Source organism: Enhydra lutris, unplaced genomic scaffold (assembly GCF_002288905.1).
Source record: "Enhydra lutris kenyoni isolate GAN:26980312 unplaced genomic scaffold, ASM228890v2 scaffoldscaffold39, whole genome shotgun sequence".
Taxonomy (NCBI): Eukaryota; Metazoa; Chordata; class Mammalia; order Carnivora; family Mustelidae; genus Enhydra; species Enhydra lutris.
Genome location: NW_019154123.1, coordinates 13,296,408 through 13,311,921, shown reverse-complemented (window position 1 = coordinate 13,311,921; position 15,514 = coordinate 13,296,408). Strand labels below are relative to the sequence as shown.

Sequence of the window (15,514 nt, the reverse complement as noted above, 5' to 3'; positions counted from 1 at the left end):
GGGTGTGGGAGGAGAAGCAAGTTTCCCGCTGAGCAGGGAGCCCGATGCGGGGCTCAATCCCAGGATCCTGGGATCATGACCTGAGCTGAAGGCAGACGCCCAACGACTGATCCACCCAGATGCCCCTATAATATTTTTAATTAGTACTCACTGCCTTTCTGGAGCTGCTTTCTGTCTGTGAAGACAAGGCAATATTGGTGAACTCTGTAGTCTATGATTCAACAAACGCTGTTCAAGTTTTGCTACTGAATTGTGGCTTTGCTTTCCTCGTCCCTGGGTATCAACCTAAGGAAATCCCTGCTGTTCTACTGTCTTAACCTGGGGAGCAATAACAGAGGTTTGCCTGGGGAGAATCAACGGGGGGACACAGAAGCAGTGAAACTGAAGCCTTGTTTTTATAATACTTAGCCTTATTTTTGTTGTTTCTTCATCTAATCCATTGGCTCATAACTAAAACTCTGATAGATATGTCACATCCTTCATTTAAGTAGATTTTACAACCAGTGTATTTTAAAGTGGGTCACTGAGAGGTTACCTTGCTCAGTGTCCAAGGTAGATAGTAGCTCACTAGGCCAACTTCAAATATTCCAAGTGAAAACTCTGCAGTCCCTCCTTTAAGGGGTAGGACTATCCTTTCAGGAATTAGGCAGGGAGCCATGGTGGATTCTTAAGTCACAGGAAAAGCTGCATTTGTGAAACTCTGGTCTTGAAGAGGCATATAAATGAACTGAAGCAGGGAGAAATGGGCAAATGAGAGACACTGGGAAGAGAACAAAAGAGAACAATCCTTCAGGCTAAAAATACACTTGGATGTGTTATTTCAGTCTATTTGACCTCATTTTCCCACAGGGTTGCCTGACATGCTGCCTGGAGACACACTTACCGAATCACAGGACTAACAGCAAGGATCTCTAAGTGCTTATGCTTCCTCCTTCATGGAATTTTAGTCAGAGAGCATGGCTTCGTTACATCATACCATAAAACTTCCTTTACTTTTCAGGCCTGGCAATTTTATTTGCATTTCTATAAAACACACACAAGACACTTGCTACTTTTTAATATAAAAATTACACATCCTCATTTTTAAAAAAATATAAAAATATCCAAAATAAAGTGTGACTTTAAGCTTTCCTCTACGAGGGGAGGCATAAACGTCAACCTCGTGAAAAGTCAGGACTTGGGATCCAGGCCCAGGGTCACAAGAGATGGGTTCTTAGGACACTTTCGGAATTTGCTCTGAAGGAAAACTCTTGGCACACACAGGCCTTCTTTTTTGTTCACCGTTTCACGAAACACGTACTCATTCACCACTTCTTCATAACCTGTGTCCATAAAGAGCCGAGCCAGGAATTCTGTAAGGCAAGCAGATCAACAATGCTCAGAGTCTTGATACTACTACATTTGCTCTGCAGTGGTAAAGAGGAGGGCAGGGGTGATGGAAGGAATTTTTTTTTTAAAGATTCTATTTATTTATTTGACAGACAGAGATCACATGTAGGCAGAGAGGCAGGCGGCAGAGGGAGGGGGAAGCAGGCTCCCTGCTAAGCAGAGCCGGACATGGGACCCGATCCCAGGACCCTGGGACCATGACCTGAGCCAAAGGCAGAGGCTTTAACCCACTGAGCCACCCAGGTGGATTTTTTGTTTTTTTGTTTTTTCGTTTTTTTTAATGTAAAAAAAGCTCCCATGCTAAAATTTATAGGAGTTGTTTTGGAAAGTGATACACTGCTACTTGTCTTCTTGCACCCAAATTTAAACCCCCAACTAAATAAGTTAATCAGAAAAGTTTAAGGACAACCTGCAGTATGGCCACCTTACCCTCTTATTATAAGACCCCAAATACAGAAGTCCAAGTAAAAAGAAACACAATTCCAAACTGGCTATATTTATACGTAGTCTTCATGTGTTCAATGTGTTTACATCAAACATCTCATCTATCTGAATGACGGAGGAACATCTGTGACCAGAGTGGGGAAACCCGACACTTTTGTGACTTTATTTAACCTCAATAATCCATCACTACATGTTAAATGAAACAAATAGAATGGCTATGTGACGAAAATACTCCTAGTAAGAGCATTACTCTGCAGAATGTGCTCCAAAGCACTCTGCAGACATCACTGCATCTTCTCAATTACTTGCAACTGGTTGACTCAGATTTCATGAATCAAAAACATTAAAACAAATTTTTAATTTTCACCTGACATTTTTGTGACTTTGCGGAGTTATTTTAATGGTAATCACTCATTTTTTATTTCATTCTAAACCCAGAAGAATATTTCATTTCAAGACATATAAATGTTTATAAAAATAGAGTTTAAGAAGATACGTATTTTATGGTCCAAATCACTACGCAGGCTTAAAACACCAAGTATTAAGACTGAAATGGTGATCAGTGTTTTGATGTTTTTATCAAAATGACTTCTGAAAGACCCCTTTATAGCAAATTTGTGTACTTAACAACTTTATAGACAAAGATTTCTTGCCTTTGTGACCTGGGAAAATAATTTCCAGACATTATACAATCCTACTTCTGTGAGTGTTTCCAAGTTTATTTATTTTTTTTAATTTTTTTTTTTTTTTAATTTGACAGAGAGAGAGAGAGAGGGAGCATAAGCAGGGGGACTGGAAGAGGGCAAAGCAGGCTTCCCACTGAGCAGGGAGTCCGATGTGGGCCTCGATCCCAGGACCCTGAGTTTGTGATCTGAGGTGAAGGCAGACACTTAACGACTGAGCCACCCAGGTGCCCTCCTTTTTTTTTTTTTTTTTTTTTTTTTACGTAATCTCTACACCCAACATGGGGCTTGAACTCATAACCCTGAGATCAAAAGTTGCATGCTCTTCCAAATAAGTCAGCCAGGGGCCCCTGTCCTACTTGTTTTGTGACTGAACAATCTGAAAATCCTGCTTTGCCCTCCGCCTTTTCCAGCACATTTCCTGATAGGGCATACACGTGGCATGTCAGAGCCAGTCCATTAACCCAGGCTCACTAACAGGACACCGTCACCAGAGGAGGCTTGTGAGCACACCATGGTGAGAGCTGTGTCCCTGTCGTCCCAGGTGCTGGGTGAGTGGTGTGTGCTGGAGATGGATCCAGCCAGGACCCTGTGCATGTGTGCTCTGCAATGCCGCGCCCACCCCAACCAGGACCACAGTGATAATGCATGCAATAAATAATGCAGAAATAAAAGCAAATTTCATTAACCTTACCATCAGTAAAAAAATATGATCTGGTTCCATCTTGTCTAGCATAGAAGTTTTCTCCAAGTTTGCTGCCAGCTCTAAACCTAAGCATGGCATGATCATACAGCCCATAGTCCCGAAACAAGACGCTTTTGCCTGGTTTTAATACCTATGAAACAAAAGCAGGTGGCACTTAACATATTGATGGCTCAATAAAACTTAAAATAAAATCTGACTGTTTAGGGATCAAAATAACCTACAAGGAACCAGACTGAACTATCCATAGTATGAAGGAAAAAGGGCCTCCTAAAGGTATAGCAACACCTACAGGGCCCCATACATTGCAGAGATACCTCTCAGCACTTACAAGGTCTAGTGTCACAGAATTAAAATGTTAATGACATTAAATGAAAATAGACTTATCTTCTTTAAAACATGTTCTCCCAACATTTTATTAATCATCTCCTAGTATATGACCCTGCAGGCAAACTGTCTCTTTAAAAAAATATGTCATTTTGTCTTCTTATGGCTTCTTGTTGGCTTCCTTCATTCTGAGTCTCAGATGGGGTCCACTGTGCTAAAATTATGCAGAGCGTGCCCACCTTGCTAATAATAGTTGACAGCACTCTGCAGTTTCTCTGACAGGAGGGAGGAAGGACTATTAGCCTCATGTGAGATGAGGAAATTGACACCAGGTAAGTGATTTATCCATGATTCATAGAGGCCACTAAGTGGGGGAGTCAAGACTCACATTTGGGTCAAAAGGCAACACACTGTAGATCAGAGACATCTTTTAGCCCTGGACCTGGACAGGGGTAGGGGGACGTGTTATTTCCAATTCCATCCAAACTATTGACAAGAAAGAGAGGCTATGGGGGGAAGGGTAACTGCAAGAGTATTCTTCTCTTGCACTGTGCTTCTTGGTAGAACACCCTCAGGCCAGTGCAGTAGTGCAGGGAAGGGGATCAGTGGCAGGCCCAGCTGGGAGTCCCTCACTAAAGCCTTTCAGAGATAGGTGTCTCAAAAACTGGGAGGTGGCTTCAGCAGGATGTAGGTACAACCACCTCTATCTTACAAAGCAAACACCATATGCTTTTCAGAATGAAAAGGGGTACACATTGAGACATTTGCTTTTTATGTGAGAATTCCTTCAAGCTACATTAACATTACCAAGGAAGAGAGGACTTTACAGAATCTTAGTCTGATTCATTACATCAGTAAGATGATTTTTAAGACATGACATATACTATTACAACAGATTTTTGATGCAGTTTGATGCACTTCCTCTTCTGAACAGAGTAGGAAAGACTGCACCTAATACTTCCAAGTGTGCTGCAGATTTTCTCATTTAGTAAATTCTATCAATGCAAGCATGCGTTTTAAATATTGTCCATAAAGAGCCTCCTGGATAAATACATCCTACCTTAGCTTAGTCTGAGATGCTAAATTTTAAAAAATGTGAATAGTTGCCAAGAAAATTCTGAAAAATTTAATTTATATGAAAAAGACTTATTCTTAATTATAGAATGAAGAAAGGGCTACAGGGAGAGCGGAAAGAGCACTCGCTCAGGAATTTGGAAATCTGGATTCATATTCCTGTTCTTCCATAACTAGCTGAATGACTTTGAGCAAGTAATTTCATCCCTGAGTTTTCCTGTGTGTAAAAAAGTTTGATACTAATGCCTCCTTTAATCCTGGCGCTGTATAGCTAACCAGGAATTTCTCACTGTTATGTTTCCTCACTCTCCAAACACCCCCAAAAAGTAGGGTACGGCAGGTCTGTTACACCTGCTTTACAGCAAGTAAGGCTCAGAGTCAAAGTGACTTGCCTGAGGTTTCAAGGCAAGTTGGTGGCATTGGCAAATACCCAGGTCTCCTGGTGACAGAATTTTGTCTATTTTTACTTCATTATTCTATTCCAAAACGACAGAAGGTTCTCTTTCAGTTTAAACTTATGTAGTTTAACAAATTCTCTGGTGTTAACACTCTACAGTAATCACATCTACCTTAAAACAGCTTATTACTGTGGTTGCTCATGCAAGGCTTCAGAGCTGCCCCAGGGGTGTCTGTCTTATTATTGTCAGAGGCTGAGAGATTGCTTCTCCTTCTGGTAATTTCCTGACGAAGCACACGATTTCAAATCAACGAGCCAGTCACTATGCACGAGGCAGAGAGCCGGCAATCCACTAGGCTGTGAACTCATTCGACATCAGCAGAAAAAAGATTTCTATTAGGGGTAAAAATAGAAAGGATTGCTGAAATGGAATTTGCTACTAAAGAAAGATTAGAATGAGGGCCAGGGGACAAGTGTGGATTGAGACAGATCATCTCAATTAAAAATATATATATTAACACTTCATTACTATTAAAATATAGATATGTTTTCATTTAAATCAAGAATAGGCATATCCTCAACAACACTTGGCTTTGTCAGATTTAATTCTGGCAAATCTAACAGAGTCTCACTGGGGTTTTATTTTACATTTCCTGGGTTACTGAGGTTATCTTTTCGTAGGTGTGTTCTCTTCAATAAAACAACTATTCATGTCTGCCACTCTTCTATTAATTTGCTTCCTTTTCTTACACAGGAATTCCTCACATATTCTGGATACTAATCTTTCATCAGTTCTACAGACTTCAAATTACTTTTCCCAAGTTGTTTTTAAATTCCTTTGTATAATATTGTCTTCTGAAGAACAGAAACTCCTACTTTTTATTATAATCATATTTATGCTTAGAATGCTTCGGGTCTTGAGAAAATTTTCCCCACTCGGAGGTCATAAAGATACTTTCCTATATTTTCTTCTGAAAGACTTAAACTTTTATCTTTTCCATTTAAGTCTTTAATTCACCTGAAAATGACTTTTGTGGAGGATGTGAGGAGGGTAATCTCATTCTCTCCTGCCTGGACACTCAGTGGTCCCAGTAGCCACTCACTCAACAGTCCTTTTTCCAGTGATCTTCATCGTCACCTCCATCATACAGCAAATTTCTACTTATGGATGGATTGATTTTTAAGCTATCACATTCAATTTGTCTGTCCCTCTGCCAACACTATTCTGTCTTAATCACTGCAACAGTAAGTCCTTATATCTGGTATATCTGGTAGGGTATCAATCTCTCCCATCTCATTCTTTGTCAGGACTGTTCTGACCCTTTGTTCTTTCAAGTCAACTTAGAATCAGTTTGTCAATCTCCTTGGCAGGGGGGTGGGGGGGGGGAACGGAACACCCTACCAAAAAAACCCCAAAACAGACAAACAAAAAAATTAATAAAATGTATAATACTAAATGGAAAAGTAAAATTGCACAATGCATGTTACTCTTTTTTAGGTATATAGCTCAGTACGTTTTATAAGTACATTATATTCATCTTACACTTTCGTAGTCTTTCAATATTTTCTAGTCAGAAAATTACATTATCTACAAATAATGAGTTTTGTCTCTTATCCTTGTTTTTTTCTCCATCTTTTTTTGTTGTCTTTTTGAGCTGATTAGGACCTCCCTGTAATCCTGAAAGGAAGTACTGACAGTAGGCCCTCTCATCTCCATAAAGTTCTAAATACTCCTTATTCTCTCCCTGTCTCAAACTTCTCCCAGTCCCTGAAACCCTTTATCAGTGACATCACTGGTATCCACCTCTTCAGAATTCAGATTCTTATGCTAACAGACTGTCCCCTGAGGATACTATTTTTCCTGCCATATACTGACTACATGGCCTACCCCTAGTGAGAATGAGGAGACTCTGTAAATCTAGGCATGAGCCTCAGAAGGGAGGTAAGCAAAAATATCAGGATGTCCAACCTCTAGGCTCCAAATCACTAACCTGGTAAATATTTTTTAAGACAAGGTGCATCTTATCAGGGTGAACAGCAGAGAGTACAAATATCAACAAGACAACATCCACAGACTCTGAGGGCACATGTTCCAGAAGGTCATCTTTGGTTAGATCACACTGGAATACCTTGCATCTTTCTGCGTTGTATAAAGGATTTTGCTAGAGAAGAGGGAGAAAGTAAAGGAATTTTAATGCAACATCCATGTTGACACACACAGAAAAATACAGCATCAAAAGGAGATTCAATGGAAAAAAATAAAAAAAGATCCTATTTCCACTAGTGCACTGTTGCACAAAAATCAAATATCACTTTGTTACTGGGTAAAACTGAGTAATGTAGCATTTGTACACTAAAGCATGTAGTAGACAATATCGCTATGAGGGGCAAGATTTCATTTTAACAAATCACCTTTAACTGAGGAGAGGACACAAACTATCACATATTCAAAGCTGGTCATTTTAGAAGTACATATTTCTAAAGGGATGATAAGTGCAAACTGACCTATTGCTTCTTTAATCCTCCTTTGAATCACCTTCTACAAATCTAAATCCTCTCACAAGTCCTTCCAAATCTACTCACGAAGATGCTCCCACAGTTCTTTGGGCATATTTTCCCTTGAGGCAGCAAGCTAAGTAAACCTAACTTTTCTTTTCTTTTCCTTTGCCACAACTGTGTTCCTGTACATGGTGGATGGTGGGTTTAAGAGCATTACAATAAAAGATAATACATAAGAGTATCATAAAGAAAGAGTATCACAAAGTGTAAGGTGTTACAAGAGCATTATAAAAAATATTAATCTTTTCTTTAATATAAATAAGGACTCGAATAAACACAAAGGTAATGGATGGGTAGATTCAATACTGAAATGATGTCAATTCCACCTATAATTCCACTTCTAAATCCAATATGATCTCAACAGAATCCCAGTAGATTTCTAGAAACTTGACAAGACAAATTTAATTCATCTGGAAGCAAAAAAACTTTTAAACTAATTGAAGGAGGAGGTACACTCCCGACATCAAAACTTATTACAAAATGTAGTACTAAAACAGTAAGGTTTGAGAATGGGGACAAATAAATCACTGAGACAGAAGAGAGTTCCCAACACAGAGCCCCTCTATATAGAGGAATTTAGTATTGCGTATGACAAAAGACACGTGACAAAGATGACAAGTATATCAAAAAACATAGATAATAAAGGTGGCAATTATCAGGAAAGGAAAATGAATTTCTTATTCAATTTATTGTGTTTGAACAACTAGTTCCACACTTGTGTTAAAGGATGATTGGTTACCCAGATTAATTAAAGGTCTTCTGGTTTCAGTTCAAAGATATACAGCGGTATAAAAATGTAGCTCCCATCCTTACAGTAAGAAAAAAAATGGACAGACAGCGAAGTAATGACATTTTGGTGAACCCATCAAAGAACAGAGGCCAAAGAACCACTAGCCACCCTAAAATATGGAGACAGAGAAGTGCCTTCTGGGTGAGACAGAACCTAGGCATTTGCTTCCCTGAGGCCTCCCCACTGGAAAGATAAAACTAGAAATTTGGTAAACTGCTGGAGACTGAGTGTGGCTGTTATAGTGTGAAGTCCCTGGGGGCTGAAATAACAGAGGTGTTCCCATCCTCTTATAGGTGTTTCCTCTGGGGACAGCATGGGGCTTGCTAAGAGGATGGCCTTTCTCATCTCCTTTAAGGAAGAAGACTTAAAATGCAGGGGAAAGGTCATCTGAGGCCTACAGCCTTAAGGTACTGATAGAATGCCACTGGGGGAAGGAAAATACTCTGCTCAGACCCAGTTTTAATCTTTTTTTCTAAGTTGGTGGGGGTTTTTTTGTTGTTTTTTTATTTTTTTAAGTAATCTCTACACCCAATATTGGGCTCCAGCTCACAACCCCAGGATCAGGAGTTGTATGCTCTTCTAACTAAGCCAGCCAGGTGCCCCAAACCTAGTCTTAATCTGAAGGGAAAATGACCTCAACACCAGAAAGGAGGATACAGGTATATACCTCCTGATGGAGGGAAGGGAGAGAAAAGCTCTAGCCGTGGAGCAGCAGACATACGTGTAAAGATCACATGCTGGGACACAGGCCCACTACGCAGTTCAGAAACTGAGAATCGGATAATAATCCCTTCTCCCACACCTTACCAACAAGTGTCCAGTGCTTGGACAATAGTGGATTGCAGCTAGGAAAGCTGTGAGAGACTGGCTCTTTACAAGGAACAGTATAATGAGAAGACCCAAAGCCAAAAGGGGAGACATGAACCAAGTCACCAGAGAAGTCTGAAGTCTCTGGTGTCCATAACAACAATAAACCTCACAGGTAACTATAGCAACAGTAGATTTCAAACACAGCTCAACTCCTGTCTAGATTATTACAAATCCTTATTACCTCAGTATCGCACTGCCCTATCTAACATATCTGGCTTTCAGCAAAAGACTACAAGGCATACCAAAAGGCAAGAAAAAACAGTCTGAAGAGATAAAGCAATAATCAGAATCAGACTCAAATATGACATCGATACAGGAACTAAAGTTTGAGGATTTAAAATAACTGTGATTAATATTAAAGGCTCTAATGAAAAAGATAAAATTCAAGATCAGATAGGTAATTTCAGCAGAGAAATAGAAACTACAAAAAGAATCAATTAGACATACTAAAAATAAGAAACATAGTAACAAAAATGAAGAATGCTGCCTAAAGGTTCATCAAAGCTTACTGCTTAAGAAGGAAACCGTGAACTTGATGACAGGATGAAAGAAATTATACAAACTGAAAATACAAAGAGAAAAAAAATTAAAAAACAAAACAAAACATCAAAACACCACCCGAGGGTGCCTGAGTGGCTCAGTGGGTTAAGCCTCTGCCTTCGGCTCAGGTCATGGTCTTGGGGTCCTGGGATCGAGTCCCGCATCGGGCTCTCTGCTTGGCAGGGAGCCTGCTTCCTCCTCTCTCTCTCTGCCTGCCTCTCTGCCTACTTGTGATCTCTCTCTGTCAAATAAATAAATAAAAAAAATCTTAAAAAACAAAACAAAACAAAACAAAAAACAAAAAAAACACCATCCGAGAGCTGTGGGACAATAGCAAATAGTTTAATATATATGTAATGAATCTTCGAAGAAAAGAGAACAGAGCTGAAGAAATAGTGGCCAAAATTTTTTTCCAGATTAATTAAAAAACATAACCAAAACTTAAAAAAAAAAAATACACACACACACACACACACACACACACACACACACACACACAGAGTTACAAAACTCCCAAACAAGACATAAAAGCTTAGAACCTTGAAAGGAAAAGATTAATAAATTTGCACATAATTTAAATTCTATCAAAAGACAATACCATAGGGCACCTGGGTGGCTCAGCAGGTTAAGCCTCTGCCTTCAGCTCAGGTCATGATCTCAAGGTCCTGGGATCACCCGCATCAGGCTTTCTGCTCAGCAGGGAGCCTGCTTCTCTCTCTGCCTGCCTCTCTGCCTACATGTGATCTCTCTGTGTCAAATAAATAAAATCTTTAAAAAACAAAAAGACAATACCATAAATGCTAACTAGAAATGTTTGCAAAAAATCTAACAATATTCAGAATACACCATAAAGATAAGAAAATGACAGAAAAGTGAGCACAGGTTACAAGAGACAATTCATTGTATAATGCAAACCCCACCTGCGGTTCTTTTGTATTTTGTTTACTATTAAATCTCAGCGTTTTGTTTACTACTTAATCCCCTTAAACTGGCACATATGAGGCTCTCGATAAATATATGTGGAATAAAAGAACTCACAATCACAAGAAAAATTAATGCCTAGTTACATATATAAGGAATAAACATTAAAATATGAAATATTACTTTTTGCCCATAAGATTGGGAGATATAAAAAAACTGGTATCAAATGGTGAGAGCAAGGGTACCTGAACTGCTCAGTAGGTTAAGCATCTGCCTATAGCTCAGGTTATGATCTCAGGGGGGACTGAGTCCTACTTCCTCCCCCACTCCCTGCTCAGTGGGGAACCTGCTTCTTCTCTGCCTCCATGCCCCCCATCACTCTGAGCCCCGCACAAGTCCTGCGTGCATGCTCTCTTTTGCTGTCAAATAAATAAAATCTTTAAAAAAGAAATGTTGAGGGCGTAGCTAGAATGGTAGCTATATGTTAAAATCTATATATTAAATTTTAAAAAACATATATGAAACATTAAAATTTAAATGTGTATACTTTCTCTCCAAGGAATTCTTCCATTACCATAGAGAAAAGTATACACACGTGTTTGGAGAGCAGTGCATAATGCTGATTACTCTATTTGTAAGAGTAAAAAATTAGAAGTGATTTAAACAAATACCAACAGGTAACTGTTATAGTATATCCATCCTATGGAATACTACAACACATAAAATATGGTAGACCTACATGTACTAAGATATGATGTGGAGTGCAGAAAGCAAGTTACAGTACAATGTGATACTATTATTAATAAAACTTCTAGGGGAGCCTGGGTGGCTCAGTGGGTTCATTGTCCAACTCTTTGATTTCGGCTCATGTCATGATCTTGGGGTTTTTGGGATCAGTACCACACTTGGCTCCATGCTCAATTGGAGTTAGCATGTTCCTCTCCTTCCGCATCTGCCTCTGACCACAAACACCCCTGCAAACTTTCTTTCTCTCTAAAGTAAGTACATAAACAAAATCTTAAAAAACAACAAAACTTCTAATGGATGCTAAAACTATGAAAGGTTGATGGAAAATTAAGTATTTGAAAAAGTATCCCCCACATATTTGTTAATGGCAAAGGTAAATATTTGTACCCCTTAGGAACCTACCTTTTAGGTAGGAATTAGGTAGTTACTACCTTAACCCAATGATCAACACTAAAGCATCACTTATAGTGGGGTTATCAGACATGAATGCCTCCAGACAAGATGTAGTATCAAAGATACAACATCACCTATATAGTATTTTTGCCAAAAATATTTTACCTGATTTAAATCTAACTTCTAGTTTACAGGAAATACAGGTGATAAAGAAACAAGTTGAACAATGATATGAATAAACAATCAGACCAATTTGGAATGTGGGACCACATTACAGAAAATGGCTTGCTCTCCAAAAACTCAATGCCAGTGGGGAAAAGGTCAAGGGCAGGAACGTTTTAGACTAAGGAGATTTAAGGTACATTAAGAAGTACAAGATGTAGTCCTTGACTAAATGCAGCTATAAGACACATATGGCATGGAGCACTGAGTGTGGTGCATAAACAATGAATCTTGGAACACTGGAAAAATAAAATAAAATAATTAAAAAAAAATACACCTAGGACTATTTGAGTAAATCTGAATCTGTACTGTAATGACATTTGAAGGTTATAATTACTTTTGGTAGATATAATAAGTGTATTGCAGTCATACAGAAAAAGTCCTTATTTTTTTGAGTATGTTTGCAGACATATTTAGGAGGGAAGTGTCCTGACATCCTACTTTACTTTAAAATAGTTCAGCAGAGGCACCTGGCTGGCTCAGTCAGGCGTCCAACTCTTGATTTCGCTCAGATCATGACTGAGGATCATTGAGATCAAGCCCTTTGTGGTGCTCTGCACTCAGCACAGAGTCTTGTTTAAAAAGTTCTCTCTCTGGGGCACCTGGGTGGCTCAGTGGGTTAAGCCTTCGCCTTCAGCTCAGGTTGTGATCCCAGCATCCTGGGATCGAGCCCCCTATTGGGTTCCCAGCTTGGTGGGAAGCCTGCTTCTCTCTCTCCCACACCCCCTGCTTGTATTCCCTCTCTTGCGGTCTCTCTCCCTCAAATAAATAAATAAAATCCTTTTAAACATAAATAAAAAGCTCTCTCTCTTCCTCTGTCCCTCCCTACACTTGCATGGGCATGTTATCCCTCTTTCCATCTCTAAACAAATAAATAAGTAAAATCTTTAAAATAGTTCAGCAAAGAAATAAGTGTATAAAGCAAATGTGGCAAAATGTTGGCAATCAGTAAATCTGGGTGTCATTTTGGTAACTCTACTTTTCTGAAAAAAGCTATGTTTTTGCAGGTACTATATATGTATGTGATCAGGAAAACCATATTCATGGTGATCACAGCTGGTTAGCTTCAAAGAGAGGACAGGAATTAGGCATATGAGTAGAAAGGTGGGAGGTCAGAAAAATCTAAGAAAATAGCAACACAACAGAACACATGGATGGAGCACCAACCTTGACGTATTCAACCGCTCTTGGAGAAAAATCACAGGCATAGGCAAAGATATTCAGATCTTCTTCTAAAAGTGGGAATAAACAGTTCCCAACACCACAGCCAGCTTCAAGTATAGTCAATTTTTGATCTTCAAACTAAGGAAAGAGGACCCAAAGTCATAACACGCTACATTTGCATCACAGAGAAACAAAGTGTACTCTAAGAATACCTCTCATAACATGAGAGATAAGGTGTCTGCCCCCACCCTGCCCACCCATCGACAGTAAACAAATGAACTGATAACCTAAAGTTAATACTGATACCTCACTTGTCATCCAACATTGGGTAGCATAAAGGCTAAGAAAACAGGCTCTGGGACTAAACTGCTTGCTCTGGAATCTCCTCCCCCAACCTGTGTTCTCTCACTGGCCAAATCACTTAAACAGCTTGTGCTTCACTTTCACCGGCAAGTGGAAATAATCATGATGCCTACCTCAACAGTGTTTTTACAAGGCTTAAATTAGAGAACACATTTAAAGTTCTAAAAAAGGGCCATGGTAAAGTGTTGATCATCTTTATCCTGAAGCTATCTGTCACCGAAGTCACCCAGTATGAAATTAACATTTACGACTTTCAGACTGAATTTAAGAAGTAGAAAATATCTACTAAAGCTCTCTTTCCTATGAATTATATAACCCAGAAACTGCTAAAACTACTTGAAACCAAATAGTGTATTTCTAAGGAACAAAGCATTTTGACAAGCTTTGTAAATTTTCTACCTCACATTCCCCTCTGGAACGCAATAAACACTCCTGTTTACATTTAAAAAAATTTTTTTTAAATTAACATATAATGTATTATTTGCCCCAGGGGTATAGGTCTGTGAATCGTCAGGCTTACACACTTCACAGCACTCACCAAAACACATACCCTCCCCAATGTTCCTCTTCACATTTTAAATGAAAAACAACTCAAATAAGGTGCAAATTAGCTTACCTCTCTACATGATCTGAGCTCCTCAAACTCTCTGGTGGTCCAGTGTCTATCTTTGAAGAAGTTAGTACTATTTCTTTTGTAAAAAAGGTCCCAGTTCTTCTGAGCCTCTTTTTCCAGTTTTTGCTGCTTAAAATCAGACACCAAAGCCTGATCTCTTTTCAGTTTCTCCTCTTCTTCAGAGCTGAGAATCCTTGCCTGCAGCCCTTTCCTTTGCAAAGAAGCCATCTCCTAAATTTATGGTAAATATTTATGGTAAAATATTTAACACTGCTGAAGAATCTCCATCCCAGAATAACCTGAGGAATTCAAGCTGATACTGCAGACACAGGCAGGGTTTTTCAGATGTGGTTTCTCAGGCTGGGTTCAAGCCTCAGGCAGCATCGGTTGCTTTGCAAGAAAAAGGAGGTGGTTCCGGTTCTTGGTTCTAGAAGTTTTTGAGACCCTGGGTTAGTGGTTCTAGAACAGTTCTTCCACCAAACAGTTCAATTCACCATTTACTAGACGCTGACTCTACACTAAACCAGGCCCATTACACAAGAGGTCGGTCACAAAGATGAAGACATACATAGTGCCTACCTTCAGAGAGCTCACCTTCAGTGACCAGCGCTCTCACGCACCGAACTGTAGTTCAAACCAGAACAAGTCAACTATTTTATCAACTATTAGAAACTTAATCCTCTTTATTACCGAAATACTGTGACACCACGAACTAAACCGATATAAAAAAGACACGCCCAAGAATTGACTGAGAAACCTTGGGGAGAAAACGCATCTATTTTCGGGGCCCGTGAAAGGGGCGACTTACAACGACGAGAGCTCCCTGATCTGGGGATGGGTGGTCAAGTGGGGTCATCGTTTCCCAAGAATCAGACACTCACTTTGCAGGTGGGATGGGGAGAGGAGGGGAATTAGGAGCTAAGCCCGGGGACCTGCGTCTCTGATCGCACTCCCAAGAAGCTCACGAACCAGAGTGGGCGTCTCTTCCCAGGGGCTGAGGCTCTTGCTTCTCCATTAATGCGTGAAGGAGAAGAGGCCAATGACGCGCAGGGCAGGATCCGTCGGGATCAGAGCGCTCGGGAGAAACGAGGCCGCCCCGGCCGCCAGGGCCCGCGCAGAGCCGGCCACCCTGGCTCTTAGACCCGTGTTCAACTAGTTCGCCGCGCTCGGGCTCACCGTCATCAGTTCTTACATTCACCTGGACGGGCAGGACCGGACACACTCAGCCCTCAGCCCGGCCCCGGCCTCGGAAGCCGACTGGGGAAGCCGCGGCGCGGGGACAAACCCGCCTGGAGATCCTCTGCGGGCGGAATTC

The 15,514-nt window shown here is 40.1% G+C and overlaps 1 protein-coding gene across 6 annotated transcripts; it reads right to left on the bottom strand.

The window, feature by feature from the left end:
• Window positions 1–988: 988 nt before the first annotated feature.
• Window positions 989–15,495, bottom strand: LOC111155037 (methyltransferase like 6). 6 transcript variants are annotated; one of them, XM_022515052.1, is made up of 6 exons: window positions 15,376–15,495; window positions 14,203–14,626; window positions 13,227–13,361; window positions 7,009–7,179; window positions 3,211–3,352; window positions 1,045–1,352 (listed from the first exon to the last, which is right to left on the bottom strand). In XM_022515052.1, exons 2-6 carry the CDS (start codon window positions 14,425–14,427, stop codon window positions 1,171–1,173), a joined length of 855 nt encoding a protein of 284 aa, XP_022370760.1. In that variant the 5' UTR covers window positions 14,428–14,626; window positions 15,376–15,495; the 3' UTR covers window positions 1,045–1,170. The 6 variants fall into 6 exon arrangements, with proteins under 6 accessions (XP_022370759.1, XP_022370760.1, XP_022370762.1 ...); XM_022515054.1 differs by having other exon boundaries at window positions 15,398–15,495; XM_022515056.1 differs by having other exon boundaries at window positions 15,392–15,408.
• Window positions 15,496–15,514: the final 19 nt, after the last annotated feature.